Source organism: Planococcus citri, chromosome 5, assembly GCF_950023065.1.
Source record: "Planococcus citri chromosome 5, ihPlaCitr1.1, whole genome shotgun sequence".
Lineage (NCBI taxonomy): Eukaryota > Metazoa > Arthropoda > Insecta > Hemiptera > Pseudococcidae > Planococcus > Planococcus citri.
This window is the reverse complement of record NC_088681.1, coordinates 71,943,708-71,966,209: the sequence shown is the minus strand read 5'-3', so window position 1 is coordinate 71,966,209 and position 22,502 is coordinate 71,943,708. Positions and strand designations below refer to the sequence as shown.

The window sequence follows — 22,502 nt, the reverse complement described above, 5'->3', positions numbered from 1 at the left end:
GAATGATACGAGTAATAATGATATCGCATGATTGGTTGTTGGACTGGAGAGATAGCATTCCACCAATCATATACATCTATTAAACCGTTCACGTTGCCAACCTATATTTTATAATGAAAAACTTTCTTTGGGGTGCTCGATATTTCTGGGCACCCTGTACGTACGTACGTACGTACGTACCTACCTACCTACCTAGATTATTCGAGTTGAAACCCACCCCAGATTCAAACAGCTTCCCGAAGTAAAGTCGCTTCATTACTTCCGTATTTCAAAGTTGAAGTCGCGAAAAATAATAATTGTTCATCATTCGACGAAAACACCGGAGAAAAAAAAAATCCGTTACAGACTAAATCAACGTGAAAAATTCGAGATTATTTACTTTAAAACGTTTCAACTGATTCTCCATTATGTGAATGCTGTTGATGACCGCGTGCTCGCTCAGTAAAACGCCTTCGACGTCGTGAATCCAATTCATAAGGTTAATCTTGTTCTCTACGAATTTTTGCGTTTTCGCAGCATCGCCGATGCTCGATAATTCTTCCAACGACGTAAACCTACACGAGTAAAAACGCAACGAGTGCTCTATTAGCGACACATACCTACGAGTATTTACCTCTGCCTCTGCGTATGTGTAATGCGTATAACTTGGAAATAGGTGCCGATATTTCCGATCACACTACCTACGTAGTAGGCACTAGGTATGTAGTAGGTAATAGGCAGTAGGATAATAGGTTAGGTACAGAGTACATACACGCCTAAGCCGCAACGTTTACCTTTTTTTAAACATCAAGCGCGAGCCATCTTGCCTTACTCATTACCTGTACTGTACCGTACCTACGTTCTACTTCTACAATCTACATACCTACACCTACACATATGCATTTTGAAAAGCTATCGACGCTCGTGCAATCGTAAGCATTAAGCACAGTGTTATGTTGATTTCAAAGCCATTTCCACTATGTGGGGTTGGGGTTACATAAAGCGATACGATAAATTAGTTCGGTATTTACCTGATAATCAAATCTTCCCAATGATGCGATATATTGTGTATCTCTTTATGGCACCATTCGTCGCACGTATCGCTTCGTTCTTTCAGTCGACAAATTCTTTCCTCCAATTCTCGCAAACATTTCAAGTTATCCTACGTACACGTGCAAATCGTATCACATCGGTAAGTACAAGGTAGATTACTACATAAATTATAGAGGTATGCAAATCGAGCTTATCGATAATACTCGTAATAATTATAGGTAATAGCCAATAGGTAATCCGTAACAACGCGCTAATAACATTCGATAATTTTTTTCAACTCGCATTTACATAAATTACGTTTAGTTGATACTCGTATTTTTCATACAGTAAGAATGATGCGACAACATAAGGTACAAATAGACAGGTGACGCGTGCCGAACGAAAAGTGCGAATACATATTATTCCGACATAAATGACTCGCACATTGATAAGTAGTTGATAACCATACGACACACAAATTACGCGTACGATAGAAAGGGCTCGTTTCTTAGCTTTTCAACGAAAATAATATGTATTACTTCGAACAAATTTTTTTCAACTCGCATTTTGTAAATTACGTCGATACTCGTATTATGATCAAGTCGTGCCAATCTAACCTTCAATTCTTCCAAATTATGAGCGCCGTATTCCAACCATCTATCACATTCCTCCAATTTTCTCTTCAACGAATCGAATTCGGCTTTTACGTCGTAACTTTGCGGTTCGAGTTGATTCCTGAACATTTGCAATTGCAGTTGCAAGCTCGAAAATTGATCTTCCAGCGAAGCGAGCTGTTTCTTTCGAGACTGCGACGGTGATTGCGAATCATCAGCTGAAAAACACGACGAAAGAGTGTATTTTACTTCACCTAAACTACGCTCGCTGTACCCAATACGAGTATATCGCAATTTTCAAGGGGATCAGCTAGGTAGGTAGGTCTAGGTATTAGGTAACTAGGTATGCGCGATCGCATCGCATCGGCTGTCACGCTGCTGACAAGACAGCCAGCTCAGCTCACACACTTGCCAGCGTGGATGGATAATTGGATACTCGTACTCGTACTCGTATCGCAGGCTGCAGGCCTACATAGTAGATACAGTAAAAGGCGAGGATAACGAATAGGCTAGGGCTGCTTACTGTCGTCATCTGAATTGAATTCTCCTTCCTTAACGCACTCGCCAGCCAGCATTTGAACGGCTTTCAACTCGTCCAGTTTGGAGATCATCTCGCCTTGCAGACGCGCGTACAGTTTCGCCATTTCGTCGGCTGCACTCGGATTCGGTTGCATGAGCGCATCTCGACTAACGACGAGCCAGCGACGTAATTCGTTAATCGACGACTCCAAGGACACCCGTTTCACGCCGGTTAATCGTCTACGTTTGCAGCTCCGACTATTCTTATCGGAATCCTGTTAACAAGACGCAAATTTTGAAATTCGCAGTTCGTAGCCGATACGGAAACGCTAACGCGCCCGAGTAATGGGCGTGTCAACAACTTGCATGCTTACTTCGAGAGCACTAGCAACGGTTGCAACAGCACGTTCGTTATCCGAACTCGAACTATGGCAGGAAAATTCTTCGTGTTCGCCGCTCAAGCTGAACTCGAAACCTAAAGTAGAAATCTGAAAAACACACGCGCGTCCGCATTTCAAAATTTCAAAATAAATGATAATAATAAAAAAACACACACACACACACACACACACGGCGTATACTAACCCTATGGGCTTGAGTTTCGACTATTTGAAGTAACGCGTCGAATTTATCTTGCAGCATTTCCACGTTATCGAAATTTTTCCTATTCTCGTCGCTACCTATCTCTTCGAATGTATACTGCGCCGATTCCAGTAAGCTGTTGAGAACTACTTGCTGTTTGTCCATTTGTCTTCTAATCGACTGCGTAATTCGTACATGCGAAAATTATCGAACAACTCGAGAATAAGAATAACTATCGTACATACGAGTACATTGACTGACAAGTGATAGGTAACGATTGAAATTCACAAACCTTCAACTGTTTCATGCGATCGAAAACGGCTGCAAATTCGAGTACTGGTTCCGACTCCATTTGTTTGATCAAGGTTTCGTTTGTTTCGATCCACGATTGAATTTTACACATATTCTCGTTGATTCGATTGCAATGAGTGATGAGTAAATGTAATTTCGACCACCGTTCTTCGGCCCACTGACATATATGCGCCCATCGTTCTCCCAATGCTACCAATTGATCTTCCATTTGATTGTAAACTGAAAAAAAAATGAGAATAAAAACGTAAAATTAAAAAAATAAATAAAATACGTTAGTACGTAGGTAAGTAAAGTAAATAAAAAATTGATTAAATAGGCGGTGATTTTACCACTGTTTTCGTTGGCTCCTTCGTCTACGATTACAACCAGATTAGATAGTAAATCCACGTTTTTCTGCTGCGATTGTAGGTCGCTTTGTAGTTCTTTCAAAGAGTCTACTTGCGATCGAAGAGCATTTATATCGGGGCCGAATTTTTCAGATAATCTCGATATTCGGTCTTCGGTCAAGGTAAGCCATTTCCTCAAATTATCCAACTGTTTCTGTTGTTCTTTCATTAAAGATTCGTGAATCCTGCGCAAGCGCGCACAAGACAGATAAGCGGTTATGCGCGGTAGTTTGCAACTCGATAAATTTACTTAGGCTGTTAACTTTGCTTACCTAGCTTGTTTTTCCATAGCATTTACTCGAAGCGTTTCCCATCGCGAATTCAATAATTTCATTTGTAAACGAACCTCGTCCGATTCCTCGCTCGATAGCGTTCCCTCCAATAATAAACGAGCGCCTTCTTCCAAGACGGCACCGACACCTTCTTGGTGGCCGGATAATTCCATTAAAAATTTCTGAAAAATTCACACGGTAAATGCCAAGTCGGCAGCGCGGCGTCGATTGACCGTCGCCATTAAAAAATCGAAAAATATTCTACAGGTAGGTACTTCGTGAACGTGAAAAAGATCTTTCAACGTTTCAAGATTATCGGGAATGAAGTGGTTTTGAGCTAATTTATCCTCGGCTTCGAGCAACCAGGTCAACACTTCTTCTAAAGCAACTTGGTAGGCGCCCAATTCGACCGATACGTTGGTCATCAAACTGACTGGTCTTTCTTCTCTGTTGGACGTCATTTGACGCTGACTGGTAATCGCAGCCTCGTAATTCAGCTATAAAATTACCGGCAAAAGGATAAGTACCGCGTACCGCGGGTAAACGCAAGCGCTATGCAATCTTAGGTAGGTATAGGTAATAGGTATGTAGCCTACGTATGTATTCTCACCTCTGATTGTTCGGCCATGGGAGAAGTCAACGAACTGCTGTCGGAAAAATCAAAGCTCGAATCCTCCAACCCAGAGTAGGGCAGCGATTGAAATAAACACATTACGTACGTCATTATCGACTTTTTGTCAGGGTGCGAAGTGTTTATATCTACGAGTTAATAAAATGTCATCAACCAGCGCACGATAGTATACGAGTACGGAGTATATAAATGTAGATATTAGATATACCTCCTACCTACGTAACTACTTAAGTACGTAGTACGTACTACCTACCTTCTGGATCGAGAAGCCGTTCGATTCCCAAATGATCACGCGCAATTTGAAACGCATTCTCCAGACGAGCGTTCGGATGTTTTTTGACAATATCGTCGAAGTCGAACAAGTCCGGAAGAAATTTATGAATTAAAGCGTTGAAAGCGAGTCCGTCACTCCACGACGATGTGAAATTTCTAATATGGACGACCGCGTAATTCTGTACGCAAAACACAAACAAACGAAAAACCACCGTGATAATACGAGTTGATTGGATACCTTATCATCTGATTTGTACGGCACCACCGAAGACAAAAAAAGACACACTCGAATATGGAAAACGACGCAACTTACCGCTGTATTCTGGCGACACCACGCTAATAACGTTTTTTCCAGATTAGTTTGTTGAAATTCGCTCATAAGATTTTTCAAGTGGCAATGAACCTAATAAACGAGTTAAGGTAAATTGCCGCACTCTGCTCGCATAAATATATACAGTGGGCCTGGGACTCTGGGTACGCAAACGCGCAACAGGTGATACAACGACAACCTTGTTCGCATTTCGTACACAAAAATCAACATTAATAGCCTATAGGTACTTACTTGCCAATGCAGAATAATACTCCACATAAGACCTAATATCAACTTGGCGCTGCCATCCACTATATCATTACTACTTATATTCACCAATTTTACCTGCAAAACGTCATTAGATGAGCATCACTGTAGAGCATAGTTACGTGGTACACAGTACGCATACACACTTCATACTACATACTACATCGCTAGAGCTGAAAATGGTGCTCGGATTCGCGAACAACGGGCAACTACTCTCTGTACCCGCACCGTAAATTCCAGCTACTCGCTAGTACATCGACATACATAAAGCTGATACTTGATAGCGACTTGAAAAAATTTGACACCGGTTCACATTCTAACTTGTAGCTTATTGTATCGGTGTTACGTCATCAATCACAATCAAACGTCAATCATGGACACGAACACAAGGGTGGCATTGTGCGACGAGTGTTGCAGCGAGTGGGATGTGATGACTAATCCAGTACGAATGCGAATATAATGTGGTTGTTATCGCTACAATCTACGTGTAGGTCTAGGTACGACTACGTAGTATAGGAGTCGACTTGTTACCAAATTACTAGCGAGTTAGCTGGTATTTTAAACCGATAAACGGTTAGCGAAACCGTTTTCAGCTCTAGACGTGTACATCAAGTGCGCGAGTGCCGCAGTCAATTACGGGGTGTTCAAGAATAGGCGGTTTTGATGTGTACACTCACGTTCAGCTAAGGCAAAACGGGAAAAAAAATTCCCCCGAGTAAAAATTGAAAAACAATCGAAAAAATGTGCTTTTGAATTTTTGTTTCGATGCGAAATGAAAGATTCTTTCGTGTTTCATTTTTTACACGATTATTCAATTTTCTAATTTTCAAGCAGGGAATTTTCTCTCCTTTTTGGTAACATTAAAATCCCTAATTCTTGGACACCCGGTACTTATTTGCTTGATAAACGTTCGACATTCGACAGCGAATAACGATTCTCACTTACGTTGTTCTGTTCCAAAATATGCAGCGCTTTATTCACGTTGTTTAGGTAATGAACTCGCATACATCCTTTTTCAGGTTTCTGAAAATATTACACATCCTTAAGTAAAAGCAATTTTTCGCTAAAACGCGCTTATACGAGTGTTTATTGGGCGATTTCTCGTGAAAACCTGTTGCAAATTAGGTAATCTCTTCAGACCGCAAATCGTATCATCTATGCGCTTCAGAGGCCATAATATACGGTATACCTTAACTTATCTACAGCTCTGCAAAGCAACCATGTCGCCCATGGCCGTCGTACAATTACATCGATCAAAATGAATACAATAGCAAGTAGAAAGTAGGTGGTGGGTAGTGGGTACAGGGTACGTATTCAAATAGAATCTCGGATGAGTGCGTAAAATATCGACAGTTGAATTGATATTTAACGAACACGCGTTAGCTACACCTGCAGGATAATTTATCTTAGGCTACGGTGTAAATTAATCCAACTTACAATTTGTTGGCCGGTCAACACTTCTAATAGGTAAAGCAATTTTGTTCCATCTTGCAATTCCGCAAATAGATCATTCACGGTAGCATATCCTCCCTAAACAATCAAATTCGCAGAGTAAGAATATAGGTAGAGGTACCGCTCTCTACTCGTAACATAAAACGAAATCCAAAGTAGATACATGTGTACAATAAATATGTACGTAATATGGTCCGTAGTACATACTTGAGTATACATCTAACATACGTACATATACATACATACAATGATGAAAATCTTACTTTCAAAAGCTGAGAGTTCATCCATTTCGTAAAAGTTTTCTTTTGAATATCTTCTCGCTCGTCTGCGCAAAATAATAGCATAAATTAACATTACCGACGATACCTGATAAGCGTAGGTACTAATTGACACACTATGCACACTGCACGAAATAACGCCTTCTTCCTTCGACGAAGAGGAATAACCTCACTTCAACCCATCGAGGAAAATAGAAAATGCAGTGTTGTCGTACACGCAAGCTGAGAGATTACGAAAGGACATATGTATTATGTAGTTGTAGGAGAAAAAATTGACCATAAAAACGAGAGAATCCTGGATTCTGGATATAGCAATGCTAGGAAAATAGCATCGTTTAGTTGCCAGTCAATAATATGTATCTACTATCTACATTGTCATATGTAGTAAGTACTAAATCTAACTACATCTGTATAAACAACACAAAATGAGTACCTAGGCTGCCTAAAACACAATTGAAGTTGTAAAAACTGTATGTAGGTATGTATATTAGACTAAAACTGAGTATGATGATGTATACGCACCTACGAAAAGTTTCTCATCCATTTTTCCAAATCGAAACTCAATGAAAACAATTATTCGTCGTTAGGGAAAATACTACATGGTAAGAATTTCGCTCTTCAAATTATATATTACAATTAATAATCGACTCCAGTCTCTAGCCTAAGCAAACAAAAAATACAAACTCTAAATCAAATTTTGCAACAGTATCAATCTTCTTTCGGTTTACCAATTGAAAACTGAAAATACAGAATACTCGACTGAATCTTGAACAAATAAAGGTAATTTATACTTAGATAGGCTTCAAAAAAAGTATATGGTCTTATTCTTACGATGGTCGGAATGCGAACGATCTTCAAGTTGTATGTTGTATCATAATTCCAACTCCTGGGTCTCAAATTATTATTGATAATATTAATTCATCGGTCACTATCACACAATTTCTCTCACATCTTACATTTTAATTAGGTACATGAAATAAATTAATTAATTAAGCAAGATTTACGTTGACACTAGTTGACGCGAGACGGCGAGCGCAAGCCTCACGATTACGCCTACACGTACACCCGCTACACCTCCTTAGCCTCGATTCGTGATTGGTCGATTCCCAAAAGGTAAAGATCTGATTGGTTGAAACTTAAAAGTTAAGGATAACACAAACACCTTACACGTAACGTACACGGGACACAGAAACGGCATGGTTCAATACCACCTATAGTAAAAGGCCTGAGCGCTGAATCGTTATCACCTTCTGACGTCACACCTTAAGGGGACTCGATTGTGTTTACCATTTGAATTTTAACGTATGATTAAATGGCGAATTTGTGAAATTGAGTAAAACTTTCGTTGAAAAAGTTATTAAAATGATGACTAATTAATTAAATTCGTTCTAAAATGTGGTACAGTGATGAAATATTGTTGTTTTTATCTACTGGTGGTGTTGGATTATCATTTATTTTTGTACAAAAGTGAATTTTTCGCGATCTGTTTGTGTTGTGACTGTTGTGTGATTTGGATGTGTAGATATCTTGTGAAGTGAATAAAAATGAAAACTGATGTGTACTAGTGCCTGTGTTTTACTTGAATAACGTTGCAGTGAAATGAATAGTGCACCATAAAATCTACAATGAGTTTTAAACCTGCATAGTGAATACAAGAATACAACCATCCAACTACAATGGATATCTGATCAAGAAACCATCAAAATCTCAAACCAATTTGCTGAAAGTGTTCGAATCATCAATTTTATCACTCAAGTTGGTCAGCAAAATCAGAGAAATTGTTTTTATCGATCATATCACTGCTGAAGAAACTAAACAGTTATCTGTCCTGTGGTTTTTTACCTGTAGTTGAAAATGGAAATGGAATACACACATTGGAATTAGAGTTGATATCATTTTAATTTAGTGGGATTTGGACAAATTCGACAATTATTCATTATATTTCACCAGTGAGTTTTGTAATATCTTCCAAAAGGTATAATTTTGTCATGTGTATGCATAACTTTCATCTTTAATGTTGAAAAACAGTGTTGTTTATCACCTCATTTTTTCATTTTGTTCATTTAAATCATTCCTTAGTGATCTTAAATTAATTATTAAATATCAGAATGTGATTTAAAACGCAAAATTAAATGTTCTTGGGATTTATTTCGTTCTAGTGCATTAATATTGCATTCATTTCTATAGTGTTATCGGAGTATGTACTCCCCAATAGTGATGACGTCACAAAACAGCGCTCAGGCCTTTTACTATAGGTGGTATTGCATGGTTTCAAAATGTGAGTGTGACTGTGACCTGGGCGGCTATTACCGAAATATTTTTGCTTCCGCAATCGCCGCAATCGACGTAATGAGCGTTGCAAATTATTGGCGTTATCTGGAAAAATAAAAAATTTTAATTGTTAATTGGGCTTTTATTAACATTATTGTTACTCAAATATTAAAATAACGCACATTACGCTCAACACGGTTGCTTTTTATTTATGCAAACGACGCAATCTTTTACGTTCATTGCGTTGGATTACGTCGATTGCGGAGGCAAAAATATTTCGGTAATAGCCGCCCTGTGACTGCTCTCACTTGAGTGTTCTTTCGTGGTTCCGGCTGCATCTGTTTCCGATTTCGTTCCCGTTCCGGCCCAACTCCGATCTGCCAAGTGCCAACGTGACGTGACTGTTGCAGGTTGCAATTGTTGCAATAAATAATTCCGAAAAATGCATTATTGCAATTGCAAATTGCACTATATACTTGCAGCTTGCAAGTTGCAGTAAGGGAGGGAAATAATATTGTTCATTTAAAAATAATGATAATAATAATCAAATATAAAAAATGTAAGGATACTGTTTTCCTGTAAAATGAATGCAAAATTGAAAAATAATGCGTGTGATAACATACTATATTGTATTGATTGTGATGTGAATGCATTTCAGAATTCAGAGCTCTCCAATCCCGAATCGTAAATATGTCTCTGGTCAACTTTTAATAATTTCTTTTTTATTCTGATCGAGCAACAACTATAAATACTATTTCCAGTATCCTGGTGACAAATTATTCTGTGTAGGTATTACTTTTTTCAGTTTTTTCATAAATCCTTGGTCTAACCATTAATTTCACTATTTTTTTATTACTTTTGCTTTCGCAGCACATCGCGTATTCGGCGTACTGCTTCATGCTTGAAACATAGTGTTGTTTCTTCAAGTGATCTGATATTGTTCCGGCTTGAAACGTCCATGGAAGATAAAGAAAAACAACCCTGTCTCGAAAATACCGATTCCGGTGAGTTAAGCTCATTCAATTCCTAAAGAGATACGATGTTGTTTCCGTACTCATTGTCATTGATGCGTGTGGTTGATTTATGCTTTGTGCCTTTTAGCGGAAACATCAAAACGAACCAGAATAATGAAAAGATCTGCACCGTTTCCCGCATCCGACGAAGATGATTTCTCCAGCAGCGACGATTCAGATGATGAATGGAATGTTTCTCGTAAACAGAAAGTCAAACGAAACAAGAAAACTGTATTCAAACAAACGCTCAAGTCGAAATTATTGGAGAAAACGAAAAAATTGCGGCAACTCAGTAAGTCAACTAGTGCGTTGGCTGAAGCTGCAGCTGTAGTCGAAGAATGTATACCAACTGAGGAGAAGGTTTCATCGATTCCATCGACTGTTGATGGAGAAAAGAACCGCATCGCGTCGCCGGTAAAAACGAAATTGGAGCAGACGTCGAATGAAAATGATGTTACTTCGTCAAGAGATACAAAGCCTTCGCTCGATAGATTAGCCGAGAAAATTAAATGCGAGTCGTCCGCTTCAAATATTGAAATAAAAAATGACGACGATGTTTCGAGACATTCGGTGAAAAACAAAGACCAACACGATCGTAAACCGATTGTTATAGAATATTCCACTAATCATTTTCAAGTCTCCGGAATGAATACCTCTCCTGCCAACTTTTCGCAGCCATTTCCATCTCAAATGGACCCTTCAATTATTTCTAGTCAAGTAGTTTCGGCGAAAAGTACGGTTTCAGAGAAACATGGCGACTCGAATAAAGGAACCAGTCAATCAACCGATTTCAATTACCAATGCGAAAGAAATTTTGGAAGTTCGCAATTTCCTTCGAATATAACTGCTCGTATTTCTCCGAGTAATGTTCCCAACATGACCGCCACCAATCGACGTAAAGTTTCGATACCAAAAACGAGAGGCGCTCCGTCTAAGCAAAAGCCTGCTGCCGATTCTCATAAACTTTCGTCTTCGTCCATTACACGATTAAATAATGTAAAGATCGTGAAAAATCACAAAATTGATCATGCGCCTGTTACTAGACCTCGCAAAATGTGTCCTGAAAATCAAAATCCGCGACTTTCCAGCGTCGGTAGAATAGTTAAAAATACTCGTAATATCGATGCATCCATTATTAGTGAAAAGACGATGCTTTCGAAAGGAGGTTGCTCTTTGATGAAAACTAGCGCAACTCGTGTTTTGAATAAATTCGGAGATATTTCACCGAGTGGGACCGTAATACATACCGGAACTGGAAGCGTAACTATTACTCCTCGTAAAATTGTGCCCGAAAAGCCGCCCAAGCAGAGAAAGCTATTTAAAAATGAAATCGAAGGTACTATTTCAGGCCGCAGTATAGGAGGATTATTACGATATGTCGTGAATTTGGCGAATGGTACTTTCATACCGCTATCAGATTTACAGGTAGAAAAACTTCGAGAGCAACATCAAGGAGCTTTGCCTATAAAACTGAAAATACCAGTGCCGAGTGATGTCGCTGATAAAATTGAGCCAAGCTTCTTAATTGAAGACTAACCCGCGTAGTTCGTTCCTGTGATGAAAGAAAAAGGAAGAAAAAGACTTTCTTTTTACGCTATATTTATTATTTACGAGTTCTCAGTTTTGTATTTCATGTTATATTGTTTTACATATATTGCACTTTGATTGTTATTCTTTTTATACTGTTTTTGACTTTTCATTTGAAATTTTCCCAATTTTTTATGTTCTTACTTGAAAAAAAAAATACAAAATGTAGTAATTATGTTTTTTCTAAGATTTTGCTGATGGCACTTCTAAATCTAAATATTGTGTAATTTTTTGGTTTTTATTTTTTTCCTAGGTACCTTTGTTATCGAGAAGATTATGAATTTCCATTCGAGTTATTAAACGTAGTAAAGCATTTTTTCCCGCTATTTTTCAACAATATTGTATTTCGTTATCAGCATATTTGAAAGTAAAGTAAAGCTTCAAAAAGAAATAATTGAGTTGGAGTTGCAACTCGTCAATTCAATAATTTATAGCAAACTGCAAACAATGTTGTATTTAATAACCGCAGTTTCCATCCACAATTTTTTTATATTTTATGTATTGCTGGAGGTTTTTTTTGCAACTTGCTGGAGAGCGCTTGAACACCACTAGTATCTACATATGTACAAGACGTATAAGTACTGTGTTTTTTGAATGGATCGCAGTTTTCAACTACCTATCTTAATTTCGCCTTTTTCGCTACTTTCTGCAGTCACAGGTAAAAGTGGTGGACCGGGGGGGGGGGGCAAGATTCTCTCAGGTTCGGAGTTCGATAATTTTTTCAAAAACTTTACCCGAGACTCCGAGAGACTTTCTATTTTCAATGTTTTATTTTATTGGTTTTTACTGATAAAATTCCAAAATTGCGAAAACAGAAAAATGAGATAATGAGAAATGTTGAAATATTCGATGATTTGATTTTGATTCTTCAGTTTTTGAACAGCTACGAGTTGCGAAACGCAAAACTTTGAAAAACAAATGAAAAATTAAATTCAAGTAAGTAAGGTAGGTAAGGTATGGTATAGAAAGGAAACTCAACTATGAAATCATGAGAAAAATAGGGTTGAAGGAAGAATAATAATAATGAAATTGAATTATTGAAACTTAATTAATGACTTGATTTTGATTTTCTAAAAGAAAACTAAAAATGGCAAAAAATGAAATGAAGTTGGATTGGATTTAGTTTCGTTGCGGTTGCAGCAGGGTCCTGGAGTGGAGTAAAGTGAAAGTAAAACTGACAAGTGAAGTGAAAATGTATTGTGGACTATTTATAAATTGAATACGTTTTACTTGTGGCACTTTTTTGGTGGCTTCGATCATAGCACAAAATTCCATTTCCAAATTTCCAAAAAATGAAAAAAAAAAAAAACTACAAAACAAGACCGAAGCGGCGAAGCTGGAACTGCTCACTGCTGGAATCCAGACTTCAGAAGACGTTTTTGTTGTTTCGGTTTCTGTCAAGTGTCAAGGCCGGAACCTAAACGGTAACGAAAAAATATTACGTGACTGTGTGGTGACGGTCGTCTGGCGAATTTGATTTGTCTCGTTATGTTGGCAACACTGAATTCGTAAGTGATGCACGTATACAACTTTTAACCAATCGGACGCTTTGTTTTATCCATTGTCGAATTCCTGATTTTTTGGTTACGTTATGAGAGTCGAGTGGAAAAGAGAGAGTATTATTTATCGGTGGCCTCAAAATTCTTTCAACTTTAACTTTATTGTTTTTTTTTCATTTTTTATCTGATCTTTGTAGATTTGTTAACATTTGTTGTGTTTTCCACTTTGTGATTATTACTAGATTCGTTTAAAAAGAAAAACGTCGTATTGATTAACCTTATACTGTAGTGCGTATTATCAGCTGCGCAACAATAATTTTGATTCATAATTTACAGTTTTCTATTCAGCTTTCTTTCTTCGTCTTCAGAAAAGGAAAATAATCTTCAAGGTACGCATTAATATTTGTTTCTGCATCGCATCGTATTCTTCATTTTTCATTCGATCGCTGATCGTTCGTGTCAATCAACATCCGTAATCACTTCGATGTATTGAAGATTCGGTCGACGTAGGCCAAGCTACCCATTAATGCCTATTGGGATACGTGCGATATTTCCATCGGTTTCGTTTCATTATCACGTATGCTTCGACTTTTGCGAATAATCCATCGTCGATATTTCAAATTTTTCTCCGTCAACTTTTTCCCAGTACTTACACTAACCTATCGAAGTAGGTAGATCGATGATTCATGTACGCGTGAGAAATTTCGGCGATTTGATCGCGAATACCTAATGGTAACGTCTATCTGCAATGTAACGCTTTCGGAGCGGATTCGGAAACAATTGTAATCTTATCATCCGTACGGCTATGCTGGTGCAACTTACTGCAGAAAAGACCTACATACACGATACACGAGTACGACCAAAATATTAGTGAAATACGTTCTCATATACGCGTCAACTTCATTATCGCTGTACGTGAGCGAGAAAAGAAAATGAATTTCGCCGAATCTATCAAGCTGAAACGGTGACATCGAATCGAAGCGAAAAAAAATTATCGTCCGTCGTTCTACGTTCAAATTTACTATCGTACCTATCTAAAATTACGAATTATTTGTACAGTTTCAATTTCATCCGAAAAACAGAATTTTAACTCGATGTTGGTTTAAATATTTATTGCAGATACATAATGTCCGTGCTAAACCAAGGCGGCGAAGAGCCGGTCGAATGTCCATTATGTATGGAACCTTTAGAGGTGGACGATTTGAATTTTTTTCCATGTACTTGCGGATATCAGGTCGGTTATTGATTAAAATTCGTCTTCGTTATCGAAACGCGAAAAAGACGCGTACTTGTGAAACTAATTCGAAGAATCGGTTTATTGCAGATATGTCGATTTTGTTGGCATCGTATTCGTACCGATGAAAATGGATTGTGTCCGGCTTGTCGCAAAGCTTACCCCGAAGATCCTGCTGATTTCAAACCCTTGTCCAAAGAAGATTTCGCTCGCATCAAAGCCGAGAAACGTCAGAAAAATCAACAAAAGAAACAAAAAATCACAGAGAATAGAAAGAGTTTAGGGAATGTTAGAGTAGTGCAAAGGAATTTAGTTTTCGTTTTGGGTCTACCAACGAGATTGGCAGATGCCGAGGTACGGTATAACGAATATCTAATTCGAGTAACAAATACGAGTATGTATGTATGTTGGTATAATTATTGGCTGTTGCGTTGTAGGTGTTGAAAAGGCACGAATACTTTGGAAAATTCGGTAAAATATTAAAAGTTGTAGTTAATCAAAGCACATCGTATGCCGGTAATCAGGTACGTGTACGCTATATATGTAGTACAATATAGGTAGTCCGTAAGTTGTTATTTTAAGTTGGCTCGTAAATTGATTACCGTCGTCTGTCGCAGGGTCCATGCGCCAGCGCGTACGTAACGTATTCCAGATCAGAAGACGCTCTAAGAGCGATTCAAGCAGTTAATAATATTTCTGTCGACGGACGCGTTATAAAAACGTCTCTCGGCACTACGAAATATTGTTCGCATTTCATGAAAAATCAACAGTGTCCGAAAACAGACTGCATGTATCTGCACGAAATGGGTGTGTATGAGAAACGGCTGTTCGCTCTTTAAATTCTACTCGTACGTCGTACGTACTTGTACCTATGTAGTAGGTATGTTTTTTAACTCGTCGCGCAATTTCGCTCGCCCAACAGGTGATCCGGAAGCTAGTTTTACGAAAGAAGAAATGCAACAAGGTAAACATCAAGAATTTGAGAAGAAACTGCACGATCATCTGATAAACAGCACTCAACAAACTGTACAGGCACAACAAGTGCAGCAGAATAGGTACGTGCTGCGAACTGCGATAGTCGCTCCGCTCGCTCGATCGTTGTTTTTTTTTCTACTGGTAGCCTATTTCAATATTATTCGATTTCAATGTTTCGTCGTTTCGTCGCAGAAAACCGACTCCGTCGCCTCCATCCGTTCAATTATCGGCTTGCGTGAATCAATACTCATCATCGAACAGTTCGCCAAACCTTCAAAATGTCTCGCCTGGTACACCGTCGAACAGCAGCAGCAGCAGTCGAAATTCGCCTACCGTTCTCGCATCCAATTCGAACACGTGCAATTCGGTTACAACGTCCACGCCAACGCCGCACCAGCAACCTACGAATGCGGTGGCTATCCCTATCGCCACTTCACCCAAAGAACACTGGCCCTCGTTAAGGCCGTACTCGCCAGCAAATTCAAGTAACGCCGTCACGCCGCTCTCGTCCTATTGTAAATTGTATCGTCTTTCGTGTTTCCTTACTTTTTAACGCGCATTTCGTCGCCATTTCAGACTACGATGATTCCATTAACGACACCAAGGAGCAAAATACGTGTACATTGTCGGATACTTCGGATAGCGCCGAAAATTACTCCGATTCGAGTACAAAAAAACACAATCCCAAGCACAGTAAAAAAAGATACGCAAGCGAACGGTAAGCATTTCGAATCAAATAAGATATCATGTACACATAAATACGTACCTAGTACCTACCTACCTACCTACGTATTTTTACCCGCATTTTCATTAGTACCTAAGTAACAAGTAATTACGAATCGTCTTCTTTGTTTGTTCAATTTTCGTATTCGTGATCGCAGAAAAATCGAAGAACCCGACCTCGCATTATATTCTGATACGTCGGATTCGTTGGAAACGCAAACTTCAGATATGCTGCAGTCAGTTATCGTTAAAAATCAATGTAATCCAGAAATCGCTCAGTACACTATCCGTTTAGGTGAGCAATTGATACGCCGCGCCGTGATTTTTTGCTTCGTTGTAAGCGCATTTCCTTTACTTTTTCTGTCACTGTTTCAGACAATTCAGACGTGGAAGATTTACCAACGGTAGATAATCACAGTCAACAAAATTCATGTACGTCATCTACGGTTGCTACAAGAACCTTCGATAATGTTCATATTGATAATAATACGTCATTTTTCTCGTCATACAATTTCCGTTGTAATTCAAACGGTAATTCTAATAGTATGTATTGGAAAAATTTACCCGCCGCAATTAGTCGCTCGAAATAATTATCGTACGATACTTGGTTGGAGAAAAATTTGGTGATTGTTAACTCATTCGGAATCGCGTTTGCTTTTTGCGCTTTTACATTCGGTTTCGACCTTATCGGATTAAATTTATCCTTTATTCGAGTATTTTTTTTTTCAAATTTTCGTGCGAAATTCACCCATGTTTATCGCTTTCAGCATCACATAACGAATGGTTACTAAATGGAGAGCCTCACATGCCAGACGTTTTGCCTCCTGTGCATTCTTCCGAAGATTGGCAAGCAGCTTTTGGTTTCGGCACTGATCACAACGGCGAAATAACGGACGATTCTGTAAGATGATAGATTATGGGTCTAGTCGTGGCGCTGGTTTTATCGATTACGCGTAATTTCAACTGGACGACTTGTTTGCGTAGGTTTATCGTAATGACGACGATCTGGGCTTTGATCCGTTCACTGAGACACAGAAGGCTTTAGCAGAAATGATAGAAAATGAAAAACAAACATGCGGATATTATTATCACAATAATAATAGTAATAGTAATAATAATAATAACAATAACAATCATAACAGTAGTAATATGATGAATAATAATAACAACAACAACAACCACAACCACAATAGCGTGTATCAAAAAAGATTTATTGCAGTGCAGCAAAACAACAGGTATGGAGGAGGAGATGGATTGCAAATTTGCGTATTTTTACAACCGCGATTACTTATCGCTCAAAAATGTTCTATTCGATGTTTAGGCTAGCAGCCAACTGTACAAAATTATTAGACGAGCTCCGAATAGGAAATATTCCTCCCAGAACGCATATACCGCCTCCTGGATTTTCCAACTCTGCAAATCACATGAATGCATTTGGATTAGGCATTCCACGTACTGGTACGTTGAGGCGTCCACCATTTTCCGCTCATTTATACTTATATAGCGCTGCCGTACGTACGTCGTGATACTAATTTCTTTTTGCGCTATGCAGGTAACAAAATTCTGCCGTTTACGCAACAAACTCTAACAGCCTTCCAACAACACACTTCGCCAGCGAGTAAGATAATCGTCGTTAGGTTATGTTGTAGTAGTAGTAATTGTAGTAGTAATATGTAGTACGACAGTAGATACGGACAGACTTCGTAACGTGTTGTTAATTCGGCTTTGGTTTTTCATTTTGTCCACAGCCTGGGATTGGCCGTCATTAGATCCAGCTATCGTCAGTGCGACAGCTCAACATTGTGATTTATATGCCACACAGCCACCGCCTGGCTTTACATTAACTCCTACAATAGATAGCAAATACATGTTCAACAATTACATTTAATCTTTTGGCACCAATTACCTCCCCCCCCCCCCCTTTATCCTCTTCCTCATTTTTTTTCTATCTTGTGTTGGACGTGTGTCGGAAGGAAGTGACGATTATTTGAAAAAAGTGATATATATTTTCTTTTGTACATGCTGGAACCGTCAAATTCTGCAGTTTTTGTTCGATGAGAATTCATCTAAAAATTATTCGTTTCAATTTCTTTGTTTTTTTCTTCCCTTTTTTCATTACCGTTCCTCTCCTTTGAAATAATTCATAAATCGTCGAAGAATGTAAAAATTCTACCTCGTGTGTCTGTAGTCTGTCAATCTGACGGTTTTTTCATTCAAATCCAGCTTGTGAATTAATGTGAAAGATCAGATTAAATACTTGCATCATAAAAATGATTTTGTCAGCTTAAAAGCAAACTTTTATTTATTTATTTAAAAAATATATATATATATATATTACTTGATTTATATTTTGAAAGTGCTAATGAATCCCTTTATGTTATTATTTAAATATATATTTTTGTCAACGAACAGTATGATTTACTTTTATGGTGCAATTATTTAGTGTTACTATTTCTATGTATTTTTCTTCCTGAATTCTAAATATACAAACATATTTGTCGCAACGAGTTATTTTCTATCCTCGTATTGCCATAATACCTATACCTATAGGTATACCTTGACGATTACTTGAAACTCGACAGGTTTCCGCCGCCCAAGTTTCCATACGATTTGTGTAAAGTCGGTAGGTCTTCGGATTCTATTTATCGAAATTTTGTCGCGGCGCGGCCTTGCACGGTATTCTGGTAAGACAGCGAGCAATCTTCGATCGAACCTCTCACAACAACACGTCGAAAGAGTGGGTACGACGACAATTTAGCATCAGCGATCGGCAGTCAGCAGTCAGCAGGCTTCCGCAGATTACGAATAGTCGTATCCGAGCGGCGAATTTTGTACGCAGGTGCGTAGACGTACAAGTACAATATTACAATCACCGCCACCGACGAGTACCCGCATATGGAACGCTTGAAACGCGAGTCATTCGTTGATAAAAAGCCGCTACTCGAAAAAAAAAAAACAAAACAAAACGATCGTACTTCGAGCTAGCGAATAAATGAAACTCGATCATTCGGCGAAGTTCTGCCTAGCCAAGTGCGGGTTGAACTGAGAATTGTACCTTTGAGCGAATTTTGTCGCCGATTTCTCTCGCTCGCTTTCGAGCGAAGTAGTTTTTTCGCCATTAACGCTCGATAAAAGTTTTTCTATTCTTTTCTGCTCCGCTCTCTCTCTTTTTAATCGTTTCTCGCGTAACGTCGCCAAGTCTGCTTTTTTGTCGTATTTTTTTTTCGTTTTGATTTCGGGCGAAATACCGAGGCCGATTGTTTTTTCTCTTTCAACACTGCGCTCGACTTTAGCGCAATCCGCAGCGCTCGATTTTTTATGCAAAATAGATTCTATTCTCGTCAACGGATCCAGAATCGATTTAGACTTTTCGTCTTTTTTGTCGCCATCTTTGACAAAATGATCCAGTTGTTTGCGCGGTTTGTTGTACCAGGATACTCGTCCTTCGGCTTCGTTAGTATTTTGACCTAGATACGTTAAATACCCGATTTGCTTTTCATATTTTTCTTTGTCTTCTTTTATCTCCCGTTCGTGTTCTTCGTTTGCGGCGGCAGTTTCGATTTTTTCAAAAAAATTTATATGCTCGCGTCGCTTCGATTTTTCTTCTCTCGGAATTGTCGGCGACTGCGATTCGACGTTTCGTTTGGATTCCGTTCGCAAGATTTCCAATTTGGCTTCTTGTTCCTGAAACAATAATACAGACGACAACGTTATTCGGGGCACATAAATCGGCACGATACGATTACAGACTTCCGAATCGCGCTTACGCGTTTTGCAAATGGTTTTGACTTTTGAATTTCGAGGGCTAGGTATCATTTTATCAATACTTGTAACTTTGAATCTCAAGTTATTGTACTTACCGCGATGCGTTTTCGTCTTTCCTTTTCTTTTTCTTCATTCTGCGCAGCAAGTTCATCTCTTCGAACTCTGGCGATATTATCTCGGTTACGAACGTGCCACCTAACAAACGTACATACGCATTACTTACATGCCGTTTACAGACCATTTATTCATCGGCGCGATTGGTAAATTTTCAAAAGATCGAATGAGGTATAAAGTATAGATAATTATATTAAACGAGGACAATAAATGTACCCAAACGATTCTATGTAGTGCCAACAGCAAAGTGAAACCAATACAAACCTCTTTTTAGGCAGTATATTCATGTCGCTTAGAAGTGATCGAATCCAGGAACGACGCCAATTGTGGATTAATTGCTGGTGAAAATACGATTATGTCCGCTGTCTATAGAATTCGCATGTCACATTTTTTTATCTGTCATTGCGTTAGAAAAGTTCGAAAACAACGATTATTACCAGACCTATCTATTATCATCGACCCAACAACCGCTACAAAAATACGACGTGAAGATTCAGACAATAATGAGACTGCATCGAAACAATACGGTTGTCGAAATCATGAAACATTTTATAACAACGCGAATTAAAGAAGAATTTAAGTACAAACCAATTAAATGGAATAGAAATTAGAATTGATTTTTTATATTTTATTAGGAATCTGCAAATTTGATAATTGATAAAATCAAAATGATAACGCTACGCAAAACCAACGCAACATTCGTGACGTCAAGGAACTGTGACGTGAGTTAATCCGTGTGGCGTGATCCCCGACGCGTGAGAGTCATTGTGAGAGTGACACGTTTTGTTTCTGTAATCTGTTCCGATCCGTGGATCCGTCCTCAAATCGTCGCAGTCCCCGCAGTCCGGCTCACGGCTCACGCTTCGAGCACTCCGTCCTGCCGGCTGTCCGTACCGTTGTACCGTTCTGAATTCTGATGGGTGACGCTAGTTCAAGTTCCGTTCTCAGCTTTACGGTTACGTTTCAGAATCATAATCACTAATCAGCTACATAATATTGATTGAAATTTTTTAATTTTTTTTTTGATTTTGAAATATTTCAAAAAATCCAAATCAAAACCAAAAAGACGTAAAGGAGGAAAGTAAAACGGACAAATAATCAATGGAAAAAATCTAGTTTTCGCCAAAAATTAGTAAAGTTATGTTCGATGATCGGATTAATAGCGTATGTATTACAGAATAGTTGAGGTAATTTGACAAGTACGTGAAACTGAGAAAGTTGACGATTTGTTCGCGCCTCAAAATTATTTTCACCGACAAACATATTTGTTGATGTCAATCGTTGCAGCGTATATGGAAGAATGGCAGCTCTAGAAACCTACGTAAATCGTATCCTTTACAGTAGAATAATGCATATTTTGTATTGCGATGATTTTCATAGAAGTAGATTGATTCCTTGACTTTGTTAATCCTAGACACGGTTGCCATAATAACGGCGGATGGACGACACTTCGTGGTGAGTTAGCCTTCTACCGGAGTTTTTATTTCGTGTTTTTATTTTAATGCCGATGTAACCAGACGACTTGTCGATATTAAGATAAGCAACAGCCCTCGAACGCCCGCAGATTCCTTCAGACTGGTAGATAATGCGTTCGGTCTATCGTACGGTTTCAATTCCGTTTTTCGCTATCAACTTACGCGAAAGAATTCGATTTAAGATTACCACTAGCGGTCTATGGGTCGAGATAGGTTGCCTGTCCCGAGGACTGTTCGAGCGCGTAGATAAGACGCATTTACTAACGCATTTGTAATTAATAATGTCCCTATAAGGCTGAGACGGCGATTATACTCGTAGTATCGAGATCAGACTTATTTTTTGTACGAGCCGAGAATGGCGAACTAGACGTACTGTAACTACATGATCGTGAGGCTTGAATTTCGCGTGTTTGCGCGCTCTCTAATTTTCTTGTTGTTTCCAGGGAACTTTAAAAGGATTCGATCAGACTTTGAATTTGATTTTGGATGACAGTCACGAACGAGTGTATAGCACCACGCAAGGAGTCGAACAGGTGGTGCTGGGACTGCATATCATTCGCGGCGACAATGTGTAAGAAACACTCGCTCTACGCGTCTACAGTTTTCGGTTTTGTTTTTTTTTTCACGTTTCAACTTTGCCGATGATTTTTCTGTTCCAGGGTTATAGTTGGTGAAATCGACGAAACGATAGATTCTCGCATAGATTTTAGTAAAATTAGAGCGGAACCATTGCCATCCATTGTTCACTAAACGTGAAAAAGTATTCGTTTGTCGTCTAAATCGTCGCGCGTAATTGTCAAGTGGAAAGGAACGATATGGCTTTTTTTCGAGAGCATTTGTTCGGCGTTCCTTAGGTCTATTTAACGTATAATGTGATACCGAGATACACTTAACTTATGTATGTATAATACACAATCATGTACATTCGTCAGTTTACCT

At 38.6% G+C, this 22,502-nt stretch overlaps 5 protein-coding genes across 21 annotated transcripts in view; 3 read left to right on the top strand and 2 right to left on the bottom strand.

The window, feature by feature from the left end:
* The window catches only part of LOC135847658 (dystrophin, isoforms A/C/F/G/H-like), a 101,085-nt gene extending 93,142 nt beyond the window's left edge, over positions 1-7,943 (bottom strand). For 7 of the 12 annotated variants that reach the window (XM_065367292.1, XM_065367289.1, XM_065367296.1 and 4 more), the window contains exons 1-19: positions 7,739-7,941; positions 7,430-7,568; positions 6,893-6,954; positions 6,615-6,707; positions 6,123-6,200; positions 5,163-5,255; positions 4,914-5,003; positions 4,581-4,779; positions 4,307-4,455; positions 3,972-4,193; positions 3,697-3,878; positions 3,368-3,609; positions 3,019-3,257; positions 2,730-2,906; positions 2,519-2,632; positions 2,149-2,419; positions 1,629-1,843; positions 1,011-1,141; positions 380-554 (exon numbers count right to left, since the gene is read on the bottom strand). In XM_065367292.1, coding sequence (XP_065223364.1) covers positions 380-554; positions 1,011-1,141; positions 1,629-1,843; positions 2,149-2,419; positions 2,519-2,632; positions 2,730-2,906; positions 3,019-3,257; positions 3,368-3,609; positions 3,697-3,878; positions 3,972-4,193; positions 4,307-4,455; positions 4,581-4,779; positions 4,914-5,003; positions 5,163-5,255; positions 6,123-6,200; positions 6,615-6,707; positions 6,893-6,954; positions 7,430-7,451 — 2,754 coding nt within the window. In that variant the 5' untranslated portion in view covers positions 7,452-7,568; positions 7,739-7,941. Of the gene's footprint in view, positions 1-379; positions 555-1,010; positions 1,142-1,628; positions 1,844-2,148; positions 2,420-2,518; positions 2,633-2,729; positions 2,907-3,018; positions 3,258-3,367; positions 3,610-3,696; positions 3,879-3,971; positions 4,194-4,306; positions 4,456-4,580; positions 4,780-4,913; positions 5,004-5,162; positions 5,256-6,122; positions 6,201-6,614; positions 6,708-6,892; positions 6,955-7,024; positions 7,130-7,429; positions 7,587-7,738 lie in introns of those variants that run through there. The other 5 variants (XM_065367298.1, XM_065367299.1, XM_065367291.1 and 2 more) reach the window with 4 other exon arrangements.
* Positions 7,944-8,110: 167 nt separating this feature from the next.
* LOC135847662 (uncharacterized) lies at positions 8,111-12,088 on the top strand. 4 transcript variants are annotated; one of them, XM_065367313.1, is made up of 5 exons: positions 8,111-9,737; positions 9,837-9,963; positions 10,049-10,182; positions 10,280-11,527; positions 11,609-12,088. In XM_065367313.1, exons 3-5 carry the CDS (start codon positions 10,137-10,139, stop codon positions 11,725-11,727), a joined length of 1,413 nt encoding a protein of 470 aa, XP_065223385.1. In that variant the 5' UTR covers positions 8,111-9,737; positions 9,837-9,963; positions 10,049-10,136; the 3' UTR covers positions 11,728-12,088. The 4 variants fall into 4 exon arrangements, with proteins under 4 accessions (XP_065223385.1, XP_065223382.1, XP_065223384.1 ...); XM_065367310.1 differs by having other exon boundaries at positions 10,280-12,088; XM_065367312.1 differs by having other exon boundaries at positions 9,837-9,967; positions 10,280-12,088.
* A 1,258-nt stretch (positions 12,089-13,346) lies between these two features.
* On the top strand, positions 13,347-18,713 carry Cnot4 (CCR4-NOT transcription complex subunit 4). 3 transcript variants are annotated; one of them, XM_065367309.1, is made up of 15 exons: positions 13,347-13,666; positions 14,397-14,511; positions 14,602-14,865; positions 14,949-15,035; positions 15,129-15,318; positions 15,434-15,566; positions 15,679-15,971; positions 16,063-16,204; positions 16,368-16,504; positions 16,585-16,641; positions 16,977-17,110; positions 17,194-17,444; positions 17,531-17,667; positions 17,762-17,827; positions 17,958-18,713. In XM_065367309.1, the coding sequence occupies exons 2-15, from the start codon at positions 14,404-14,406 to the stop codon at positions 18,095-18,097; spliced, it is 2,139 nt and encodes a 712-aa protein (XP_065223381.1). In that variant the 5' UTR covers positions 13,347-13,666; positions 14,397-14,403; the 3' UTR covers positions 18,098-18,713. The 3 variants fall into 3 exon arrangements, with proteins under 3 accessions (XP_065223381.1, XP_065223380.1, XP_065223379.1); XM_065367308.1 differs by having other exon boundaries at positions 16,585-16,740; XM_065367307.1 differs by having other exon boundaries at positions 16,585-16,752.
* Positions 18,269-20,759, bottom strand: LOC135847666 (leukocyte receptor cluster member 1 homolog). Its single transcript, XM_065367320.1, has 3 exons — positions 20,353-20,759; positions 20,070-20,169; positions 18,269-19,893 (listed from the first exon to the last, which is right to left on the bottom strand). Exons 1-3 carry the CDS (start codon positions 20,373-20,375, stop codon positions 19,213-19,215), a joined length of 804 nt encoding a protein of 267 aa, XP_065223392.1. The 5' UTR covers positions 20,376-20,759; the 3' UTR covers positions 18,269-19,212.
* A 318-nt stretch (positions 20,760-21,077) lies between these two features.
* LOC135847669 (U6 snRNA-associated Sm-like protein LSm8) lies at positions 21,078-22,490 on the top strand. Its single transcript, XM_065367324.1, has 4 exons — positions 21,078-21,416; positions 21,503-21,543; positions 22,007-22,134; positions 22,223-22,490. Exons 1-4 carry the CDS (start codon positions 21,389-21,391, stop codon positions 22,311-22,313), a joined length of 288 nt encoding a protein of 95 aa, XP_065223396.1. The 5' UTR covers positions 21,078-21,388; the 3' UTR covers positions 22,314-22,490.
* Positions 22,491-22,502: the final 12 nt, after the last annotated feature.